This window comes from Leopardus geoffroyi, chromosome D2, assembly GCF_018350155.1.
Source record: "Leopardus geoffroyi isolate Oge1 chromosome D2, O.geoffroyi_Oge1_pat1.0, whole genome shotgun sequence".
Taxonomy (NCBI): Eukaryota; Metazoa; Chordata; class Mammalia; order Carnivora; family Felidae; genus Leopardus; species Leopardus geoffroyi.
In genome coordinates this window covers 57,719,308-57,730,780 of record NC_059334.1, presented here as the reverse complement: position 1 = coordinate 57,730,780, position 11,473 = coordinate 57,719,308, and the positions used below count along the sequence as shown (strand labels likewise).

The 11,473-nt window shown below is 39.1% G+C and overlaps 1 protein-coding gene across 14 annotated transcripts in view; it reads right to left on the bottom strand.

The window, feature by feature from the left end:
• Positions 1-1,308: 1,308 nt before the first annotated feature.
• R3HCC1L (R3H domain and coiled-coil containing 1 like) overlaps positions 1,309-11,473 on the bottom strand; it is a 95,689-nt gene continuing 85,524 nt past the window's right edge. For all 14 annotated transcript variants that reach the window (XM_045438493.1, XM_045438485.1, XM_045438487.1 and 11 more), the window contains 3 exons: positions 11,123-11,218; positions 10,487-10,627; positions 1,309-2,090 (listed from right to left, as the gene is read on the bottom strand). In XM_045438493.1, the coding sequence (XP_045294449.1) occupies positions 2,023-2,090; positions 10,487-10,627; positions 11,123-11,218 (305 nt within the window). In that variant the 3' untranslated portion in view covers positions 1,309-2,022. The remainder of the gene's footprint in view (positions 2,091-10,486; positions 10,628-11,122; positions 11,219-11,473) is intronic.

Genomic DNA, 11,473 nt, shown 5'->3' with positions numbered 1-11,473 from the left:
CTGAAAGTTAGGTGGCTGATCGCAAGCTGGAAAAAAGCATACGCTACTAGCCACTTAGTAGACAGCATTAGAATGACAACAGTACCTTAAAAGCTAGGAGTAATTAAGAAAACTGGGTAATAAACATGCAGCTCTACGTTACCAACGCCCTTAAAAGCCAAAATGCTATTAGAAAAGGGAAGACAAGTAATAGGGACAATTATCTTTTTTACTGCCCAAGGTCACTCTTAGCCTTGAAGAATCAAAACAGAGCAAAGGTGTACCTCAGAAGTGTACCATTCAGTATGAAGCCTGGCTACGATTCCCTGCCTTTCCTTTTCAGTGTAGCCATGCTGTTCGAACAGAGCTATCTATCTTAAAGAAGTCTGTTGTGTGAAGACAGAGAGCGCAAGCCCTGTGGCTACAAGTCAGAGAAGTGCACTGGACCAGACACTAGGACAGAGGATCAAGAGGTTTTATTTAATCCTCTCAACTTGAAAGGGAGGCCCTGAATAGGAACAAGGGACACTTTCAGAACTGACCAAGAATGAGAAAAGCAATGCTGAGGAGCTGCAAGAAGCCTCCAAGACCAGAATAGCAGCAGGGATAGTTGGGTCAGGGCTAAGACCCAAGGCCAGTGTCATCTGAGGAACATTTGAACAGAGCCCCCACTCTACCATGTTCTAGGCAGTGCTAATAATCCATCACTGTCATGGGCACCACATACAAATATGAGGCTGCCGCCCTCAATGAAAGCACGATGGGACACTATGTCTTGCTAGCTCAACCTATTAAAGTCTAGCACTCCCAGTTCTTCAGTGCAGAACTTCCTTCCAAAAACAATGAGCGCAGGTATGAGATGGATAAAGCCTGAATTGGCGGCTCAGACTTGTCAGTGTCCTTTAGGAAATTTCTCACTGCCCAGAGGTGTTTGTTTTATTCTGGCAACTCTTCACTGTAATGGATCATCTGGTGTTGCTTGCCAGGTGCCTCTGGCACAGGCTGAGAAGATGATACCAAGAACATGCTGTGTGCCAGAAGCCTTCTGCAGAATGTCAGGTTTGACAGAAATGGAAGAAGGCAAGAGGCTCGGGTGGGCATGTCCAGGGAGGGCAAGAAGGGGAGGGGAGCTACCACATACCCATCCCGAGAGAGGCATTTTTGTAGTATACTCAGGCAGAGAGATAGAGGACCAGCAGTCTACTCAGTGTGGCTCAATAAAGCCAACAGATCCACTGAACCCAGGCACAACTTTATAGGGATGAAGATTCGAGGAGAGCTGTTCCCCAGTTTTTTTGTGGGAATGACAAAAGTGACAAATAGCAGTCATGTAGGTCATAGACTGAGCTTTAATGTCTCCCTCTCACAACACGGTAGTACTTTCAGCGGGGACTAGCACACGGCTCCCAAGGCTGGCTTTCTAGAGGGCTGAAGCAGGCATGCCCTTGGCTGCTGTGCAGCTGGAGCAGCCCCAGGCGCCCGGCCCAGTACAAACTCTGGAGCTCAAACACCTACATCTGCTGCAGCTCACCAGCTCCAGAGTTCTGGAATTGACAGTGTGGATTCGGTGAGTACCAAGTACTTCAAACACTGTTCCCTCCGCCACCCCTCGGCTCTGTGAGGCCCGAAAGAACACCCTACCTTTTCAGGGCCGGAATGGCCCATCATGGCAGGTTTGAATCCTCTGTTTTGTATCTGCTTCAGACATCTTAGACACATGAGCCATGGTAACAGTGGGGCTTGCCACGCCCAGAGGACTCTTGGAAGTCATATCCAAATTGCCACAAGTCAGCTTCCTAGCTGATGGCTCCTTTCTATGCCCAACACAGTATGGCAATTCCAAATGACTGCAATTAGAAGCAAAGACGGACAGGAGTCCACCTTCTTTCTAGACCCAGTCAGTGCTCGCCTCAATGGCTTTATCTCGTTCTTTCACGAACACGCACTTCTGCATGTACACAGAACTCTAGAAGGATCCTCCTATCCGAAGACTATGGAATTAATTTCTGAATTCATGGAACTATCCATTTCCTTAAGTGATGTTCAAACTGCAGACTGGTCTCTGCCTTCCCAGACATCTTCCCGTTGCTTGGCTTCCAGTCGCTTTCTCTCTGTAAGTAAGGACAGTATGAAAAGTGGAAGTACGCTCCATATAACCAGTGACTTTCCTTTAATCCAAATTATAAGCAAACTTCAGTCATGAGACAGGAGAATTTCCTGGTCTTCTCTTACCTGACTCCAAGAGTTAATATCTTTAACTTTCCAAGTGCGTTATAAGTGGAAGCAATGTTATTAGTACCATATAATAAAAAAGAAAGATCTGGGGCTAACAGAAATAAAAAGTATGTGGAGTAAGTCAGAACCTAGCAAGACCAGACTCCAGTCTTGCTGATAATGTATTTATTTTCATTCTATTTCTCAACTGTGTTAGTGCTTCAATATAATTGCCTGTTCTTCCCACTTCACTGATCTTTAAAAATATTTCAATAGGGATGAAGAATAGGTTTGAATATTCTTCTTCTGTCTTCTTGCTCAAATAGAAATGGTGGCCACTGGGCTCTAGCTGGATCTCCCTACTACAGTCTTACAGAAAAAAAATTTTCAGAGGCAAATCAAATTTCAGTATTTTTAGAGCATTTTCAAGAGCCTACCTTCCGCAATACACAATTCCAACATGGGAAAACAACCACATATAATGGAGGGAAATAAAGAATTATTTCTAAAAACAAAACAAAACAAAAAAAATCAGAAATCTGGGCAATCCATCTTCAATTTTTAACAGAGAAGCTGGGTTTCCATTTAATACTTTGACCAAGACCTGAGATAATACAGACCACACATGATTTGGTGACCCGAGCACTTCATTAGGTGCCACAATACCAGTTCTAATTTCATGGCTAGTCATTTACCATAAAATATAGATGATAAGCCTAAGTGCTTCCTCTCAAGGGCTATTATTTCAAATAAAGTCTGTAAAAGATTTTGCAAGTCATGAACCAGGGGAATTACTACAGAAATCAAGGTGAGTTTAGAGTTAACACTTGCTATTTTGACATACCTTTCCAAATCAGCAGAATCCCTTACAAAATTCCTTTACTGAATGTATTTGACTGTACTTTAAGGGCAAAGAACTTGGTCAGGAAGCTGACTGGCATTTGGAAATGTGAGATAGAGAAATTCACTGCTATTTGGGCACCACCTTGTGGCATTATCTGAATATAACAGTAAAGTTATAACAGACAAAAAAAAAAAAAGAGGGTCAGCAAATTCCAAACTGAAGGCTAATTAATTCAGTGCCTTGTGACTTGGCTTTAAGACAGGCTTCAATTGGGATTGGGATTCTCCAGGGAGACCGCACTGAGGATAATTGGCTTGTCTAAAGGATTCCAGGGTTTCTTAGGAAAGCACTGTGGTTCTGATTCTCATAAACAGGGTAAAGTTATTAGAAGGGGATCTAAAGGCAAAAGCAATGTTGGACGAAAGCAATCAAAAATTGGTTCTGGATTCCTAGAAAACTGAAGAAACCAGAAAAGTGAACTACTAGAACTCAAATTTTTCAATAAGCTCAGAAATTTAAATCAGAGTGACTATCTGGGAAGTTTAACAAAAGAAATCCAGGTGTAGTAGAAAAATAAACCACTCACCACAATTTGCAACTCTAAACTCAAAGCACTTCGGAAAAGTTGGTTTTTTTTAAACTTGTTTTTTTTTTTAAAGTTTAGGGCCAAAATTCATTTGGTAGTAAATATAACCTGAAAAGATAAAAGGCTGCTTATGGTCTTACATATGCCATTTAATGGAACAATCATACACTTGGTGGCAGAAATACTGTCAGTGTGTCTGATTTTGGTGTTATGAAATATATATTAAGATAACGATATTATCCTTCTAAAATTGAATACAGTTCAGAATACTGAAACATTTCCCACCCTAATGTTTTATAATAAAAGATTATGGATCTCCACTGCCAAATACATGTAAAATAATATATGAGGAAACTCTGGTGGTTAACCAGTGAAGGCTGGGAGACAGACTGAGAAGCACAAAGAAATAGTAACAATGTGAGGCATACATTTAGTAATTCAGAACCTGAATAGAGAAATACTTTTTTTTTTTTTTTAATTTTTTTTTTTCAACGTTTTATTTATTTTTGGGACAGAGAGAGACACAGCATGAACGGGGGAGGGGCAGAGAGAGAGGGAGACACAGAATCGGAAACAGGCTCCAGGCTCTGAGCCATCAGCCCAGAGCCTGACGCGGGGCTCGAACTCACGGACCGCGAGATCGTGACCTGGCTGAAGTCGGACGCTTAACCGACTGCGCCACCCAGGCGCCCCGAGAAATACTTTTTAAAGAGGAAATGGAAGCTTGGAGGGGTTAAGTGACTTGGCTAAGGTTACATAATCAGTGAAAAACTAAAGCTGGAACTCGGGCCTTTAATTCTTAAACCAGCATACTTTCTACTGTCCTGACATATGAATATATCCACAAAGAAAAGGGGAAAATGAAAAACAAAAGAGAGAAAGGAGGGGTGCCTGGGTGGCTCTGTTGGTTAAGCATCCAACTCTAGATTTCAGCTCAGATCATGATTTCATGGTCGTGAGATGGAACCCCACGTCGGGTTTCACACTGGGTGTGGAGCTTGCTTGAGATTCTCTCTCTCCCCGCCTCTCTCCACCCCTCCCGTGCTTGCTCTCAAAAAAATAAATAAATAAATAAATAAATAAATAAATAAATAAATAAATAAAGAGAGAGAGAGAGAGAGAGAGGGAGAAAGGAAAGCAGATAATATCTGATAGACTGCCTGCAAGGACCTCCTATATTAACTTGACAGACTGCATGAGAAGAGTTCCTATAACCTTTACCTTTAACAATTAGAAAACAGTAAACTAAGTAAAGAGAAAGCCCAACAGCAGCCATAAGGGCAAGGAACTAAAGGCAGAATAGAAGAATTTGTATGAAATGATTAACTTAAAGTGTGCATGTAAGCTGTCCCTAAAGACTTTCATTTCCCAATATAATAAATAAATTGCATAAATGATTTTATTAAATTAGTTGACTGAATCACCACTTACCACTCAGGGAATGGAAAGGGATAAAGATTAAAAAAGAGCCAATACAGTGTCATCTCAAAAGAAAACAAAGAAAAGGAATGTAAATTAAAATGTTCAAAATCTACTTCTACGCCTAAGAAAATAATGGAGAAAAATCATCACAAAACTCCCTACAGAGGAATAATCAACACGCAGACTTGAAGCACAAGTCTGGTCAAACTAATCTAATTGCCTTCTTTTATGGATTGACAGACATGATAGATTAAGGTGAAATAATATAAGTAACCTCTTAATTTTAGCAAGGTTTTAGATTTTAGGCTTACCAACTATTTATATAATCATTAATATACCAGGAAAGATAGTCTGGACCACATAAGTGTTTAAGGGGAGCATTTAACTCTCGAGAGTAGAATGTGCATCAATGTATTAAGTGTCAACACAAAGAACTATGTGTTCTTTATTTAGCAATAGTTGGTAAACTGGTCAGTTAATCCTAGGGTTAATTAACATTTTCATCTGATACTGGCCTGTGATATAAGAATATTAAACAGCAAGTGACAGCAAAAATACGGGTAAATACTGCATCTCAGAGAAAAAGATCACATTAAGATGAAAAGAGAAATGTGATTGGAAATGAAGGGAATTTCACATTAGGAAAGAAAAGACACCAAGAAAATGCCACACGACCTAGATTATGAGTCAGCAATGCAGCAGAGCCATTGAAGGCAGAAGAATGGAGTGCCTAAAAAGAATTTCAAAAGGTAGCAGTTGTAATTAAATTTTTTTATTACAGTTGACTAAGTACTCTATAGGGATGATTTTACTTTTAAGTTCTCAGTGATTTTAATTAAGCAAACTAGGGGATCAAATGATCGTTTACTTACTCTGCCTTTCAGGCCTGTGACCCAAAAGATGCCTTTTAGAACCAGTCAATTAAGCACCTACCCCCAAGAGTAAATGGAACTAAGAAACAGAATTATAGCAAGCTTTGAAAATGAGAGAGTAGCTTATTCTGAGATGTAATGATATCTTCTATCTCCAATTTTAGGTGGGAATCAAGTGTTTTGATAAACGAAACATGGGGAAATTTTACATATACTCTTGAATCTGGTCTTTAAAATGTAGTTTTATTATTTCATGTGACTCACTGGTTTAAAACATGATTAAGTCAAATACAAAGGATGGAGGATGATCTATGCTTTGATTTCCCACTCTTAGTGCAGCTCTGATCTGTTATGCACTCTGTCAGACTGACAAACCTCTTCTCCACGTTCTAAGACTATGAACTTTTAAAAAGCTCTTATCTCCTCCAGATATACACATGATTTGCTTAAAATGATTTGGGTACTTCTTTTTTCTTGATTCTTCCCAGAGTAGCTTTGTTTTCTGAATCTAATTTTTAATTAAGGACTAAGACACAGACACAGACTTCTCATTAGAAGGGTAAGAAGACCAAAGTAGGGTGAGGAAACTTAGCAGGAAGTATTTAAACCTCAAAATCACAAATCCCAAATTCATTAATTACAAGGTTTTCATAGGAAATGTTCAACTCTGGGCTTTATAAAGAAAAACATAAAGGATTTGAAAGAGTTCAGAGTAGAATCATGAATGAAATAAGATTTATGAAGAAAAAGTGACCAATGTCACTCACGTATTCAGTCAATGCACATTGAGTATTTTTTAATGAACCAGACACTATGCCAGACAGGAGAACTCTTCAAGTGGGTGGGTAGAGGAATCCTAGCTATTCTATAGTACTGCTTATGAGAGTACCTATATCAGGATGGTACACAGATTTCAATTTCCATGCTAAATTCTGATCAATTGGCAATGGTCAAGTCAAAAGTCACAAAAAAGAGTGCCATAACTGATTAGCACTGTTTGTCATGGATAATGGATGGGGAGCAACAGTACAAATTACATAGGTGTCATTACTGTCTCATTATAATGAATATTAATTTTCTAAGAGTCACATAAATAATAGTATCCTGAATTTGTAAAGCACCTTTCTAAACATTTTTACACGTTACCTTAGGTTATGCTCAAAAAATTCTCCAGGGTAAATTAGGCATTAGTTTTGCTTTGTTGGAAACTGGCGCACAGAAAGGTGTAAGAGACATGCCCATGGCAACACAAGTAATGTTAATGGCAAAAACCCTATTACAGCCCAAATTCCCTTATTCCTAAATAATCTGCCTTTGATCTTTAAAAATTAGAACAGAATGGTGTCCACATATATTCCCTATTTCTAACAAGGAAAAGAGAAGAGGAAACTGGCTTAAACTGTTGTACAGATATAAGTTAGACCTAAGGAAGAATTTTTTGACAGTGAAAGCTGCTAACTATTGGAACAAATAACTAAGAAACGAGTGCTGATGAAAATGTGGAGAAACAGGAACCCTCGGGCACTGCTGGTGGGAATGAAAGCTGGTGCAGTCACTAAGCAAAACAGTGTGGAGGTTTCTCAAAACATAAAAAACAGAACTACCATATGATCCAGTAATCGCATAACTGGGTATTTATCCAAAGAATACAAAAATACTAATTTGAAAGGACACATGTGCCCCTATGTTTATCATAGCATTATTTACAATAGCCAAATTATGGAAGCAGCCCAAATGCCCACTGATAGATGAACAGATAAAGAAGAGGTGATACACACACACACACACACTGGAGTATTATACAGACATTAAAAAAGAATGAAATCTTGCCATTTGCCATTTGCAACAACATGGATAGAGCTAGGGAGTGTAATGCTAAGCAATATGATTATGAAATGCTAAGCATAAAAAAATATGATTTTTCACTCATGTGGAATTTAAGAAACAAATGAACAAAGGAAAAAACCAAGACAAGCCAAAAAACTCCTAACTATAGAGAACTATAGAGAACAAACTGATGGTTACTGGAGGGGAGGTGGGTGGGAGGGATGTGAAATAGGTGATGCAGGTTAAGAGTACACATATCTTGATGAGCACTGAGTAATGTATAGAATTGTTGAATGACTATATTGTACACCGGAAACTAATTTAACACTGTATATTAACTATACTGGAATTTTTTAAAAGTCTTCCAAATTGAAGTGAGAAGAGAAACAACTGCTGAAAAAATTATTTTCTTCTTTACTCAAGGTAGATATCCTCACTAGACTAAGCCTTAAGTAGAGGAACAAAATTTTGCCGTCTTTCTAATTCTCCCAAGTAGGAGCATAATGCATAATTTATACAGGGCAGGTGCTTAGTGAATGTCAAATGTTGCTTTTGGAGTGTTACAGAAAATTTAAAATAAAAAAAGTAATGACAAAAAATGTGCACTGAGATCTGTGCTAGACTCATAATATTACTACTATTACTAAAAACAGCAGCAGCTAACATATATCACATACTTATTACAGACCTATAGAAACAGGACAGAGTGCATTTCTATAGGTTCTGAAGATGACTAAGCATCTTCTGTGGATTATCTCACTTCATGTCCATTTTATGGATGAGGAAACAGAGGCCTCCAGAGAATAAGTAATCTGCTCAAGGTCACACAGCCAGTAAATTGTAGAGCTTATGGGTAGACGTAGGCAGTCTGATTCCAGAATCTATTATGTTATCCACCAAGCTGTACTGATCCCTCCCCCCTCCAGTGGAAAAAGGTCTGGAGCAAAAATATCTGTTCTGTTGAATACCTAAACAGTACTTTTCATTTCCAGAGAGAAAAAATCTTTAAGTGAGAAGTCTTGGGCTCCATGCAGGCAGGTACAAGAATATCTGCTTAATGCATAAAGAAGTCAGAAAGAGATATATCAGGAATTTTCCATATGCGTTTTCTCAGATATGAAGAATGGGAGAGCTCTGAAGCATAATAAAGGAAAAATCTTCTATAATCTGTACAGCCTCAGCACCAATGGATGAGAGGAACTTATCACAGTGAGTCTCTATTCACAAATCAAGGCCTTCTTTAAAAAAGTTAAGTAACAGGGTACTCAGCCAATAGTCTCATTTTTAACTGCATCACTGAAATGTCCTCTGTATAAGGGGACATTTAAAACAAACACTTCAAATGAAGCTACATGCTAATGTGCTTACAGAAAAACAGAGGGGAATACTCAAGATGACATCTGTGCAAGACTGTTGCTGCAGTACCTGTGGAAATACAGGTAACATTACATGCGTAGGGTAAGGAAACATAATACACTGCAAAAAGAGCCACATCTTCCCTTATAGATACCACAGTTATTACCCTCTTGCGATTTTCTGAGATAATTGTGGTTATCACAGAGAAAACACTTTCCTCAGAGATAACCATTAATAAAGGGTTAAGGACATTGCACATTCTGCTTTACTCTAGTTCTGTTATTGCCGTGTATAAAAACTATCTATAGTCCGTAAAAGGCCCTTGAGTGAACATGCATTGGAAAAATCAAAACTGCCTCATTATAATCATTAAGGTTTCAAAAAATTAGTTGGGTTCAACTCTGAAACTCTAGCACCTGCCATGACACACTCTGTCACTGGTTATCTGGCCAGTGCAGCTGAGAGTCCGCAAGCCGCCTGCTATCACCAAAGCAGAGTGGACAGGAAGTATTAATGGCCTTGTTAGACCGGCAATAAACAAGGAGTTTGAAACTTCAATTCGTTTAATGGAAAAATGAAGTTACTTTTTGGTAAGTGGAATTTTCAGAATAAATGGCCTTCACAGATCCCACAGATGGTGGGCTAAGGCAATGAGACTGTTTAAAGCCTGGAAGGTTGATAAAAAGTACTTAAGTGTAAAGCCAGAATCCCAGGCCTTTACATTTAAGTCAACAGCCTGTAAGGAGGGAAGAGAGAGATTTTAACCTCAACTCCAAACTACAGGGAAAGAAAAACCCTGCTGTGGATCAGTGGAAATATTTTCTAAGAACTCATAGGTACTGCAAAATAATCAGAAGATAGGTTAATCCATATGTACTCTAAGGGAGCCACTCAGAGCTGCCTTTAAAGGAAAAAATACCTCCTACAGTTATCATCATCTGTGTCAGTCGATGGCTTTTCCTTAATTTGTCTTCTACCTACAATCTAAACCATTAGATAATATCATGGCAATCAAGGTCCCATAAAACCACAGCAAATGTTTTCTGTCTGAAAGACTACTGTGTCTTTACAGGAGAAGTTTGCTCAGAGTTAGGAGCAACAACTAGAGCGAAAGCCATGGATCATGAGCTGAGAAGACCGAACCTATCTCTTAGAAAACCACAGTAGAAACATGGATTAGGATGCCTGGTGTATGGAACAGGAAGAGAAATCCTGAAATGTCTCCACCCTAAATATAAGGCATGAAAACAATTTTAATACACTTGGGAGGCTTCCAGGAAATGGAAATGACAAAAGGGAAAGGGCTCCGTTCCTTTTTTTTTTTTTACCACATGTCTTATAGTGAGCTCTAGAGAACTAGAGAAGAACACCATCACTTCAACTCACCTCGGGCCTCCTGCAGTTTCTTGAGCTCTGCTTCCCTTTCTGTTTTGCTCTGTTTACTTCGAACCCCAAGGGCACTGATGACTAACCTTCTGGCTAGGGCTGCTGAAGTCTCAGGACGCTCCTTTGCTGGCTGGAGGAACTCTGAACGGGAGAAACAGAGGGGGCAGGAGGAAGTAAGGAAGAGAAGGCACTCTAGTGCCAAGTGATTTAACTCCATAATTAACATATAAAATAGACTAACAAGGGCTGCATCAGCAGTAATTAATATGGGCCAATAGATGATCATCAGAGGAAACTAAAATGGCAAAGCACAAACAATCCTGGCTTCATTATCTGTATTAATACAATTTCTACCATGACTCAAACAGCTCAACAGTGAGGTAAACCAGATAAGGATGTCAACAACAACAAAAAAACGGTTGCTGCGTTGCTTGGCCAGATCTCCCACTCTCTCCAAGTGGCTGCTCAAATGCCATATTTCCAACATAACCTTTTCTATTTTCTCTTTAAGAACATACTACCTTAAACACTAAAAAATAAAAGTGATGGGTCTTTAGAATTCTAGATGAGGAGTAAGTGCTGGAGAAAATAATAATACACTACCAACAAGAAAAGCCCCTGAGATTATAGGCTCACCGGCATAAGCTCTAGCTTTGGCCTTGGCTGCTCTTGTGGCCTGTGACAATGGCCTGATTTTCACCATGGTATGTTTACTACCCAGAGCATCACGAGCTGCAAAGAAGAATACATGTAAGGAAGTAGATGACATGAAGAAGAGTGATACAAAGGAAAATTTAAGGCTAGTTCTCAGAAAGTTATTTCCTAGATGTCTAGATGTTATGCTTTTTTTTTTCCCCCCACGGCAAGCTTTAGAAAATCCATTAACGAGTCGGCAAGTGATTATTTTAGATCAGGGATCAGCAAACTATGGTTTTGCGACCAAATCCAGGCAACCACCTATTTTTGTAACATTTTACTGAAACAGAG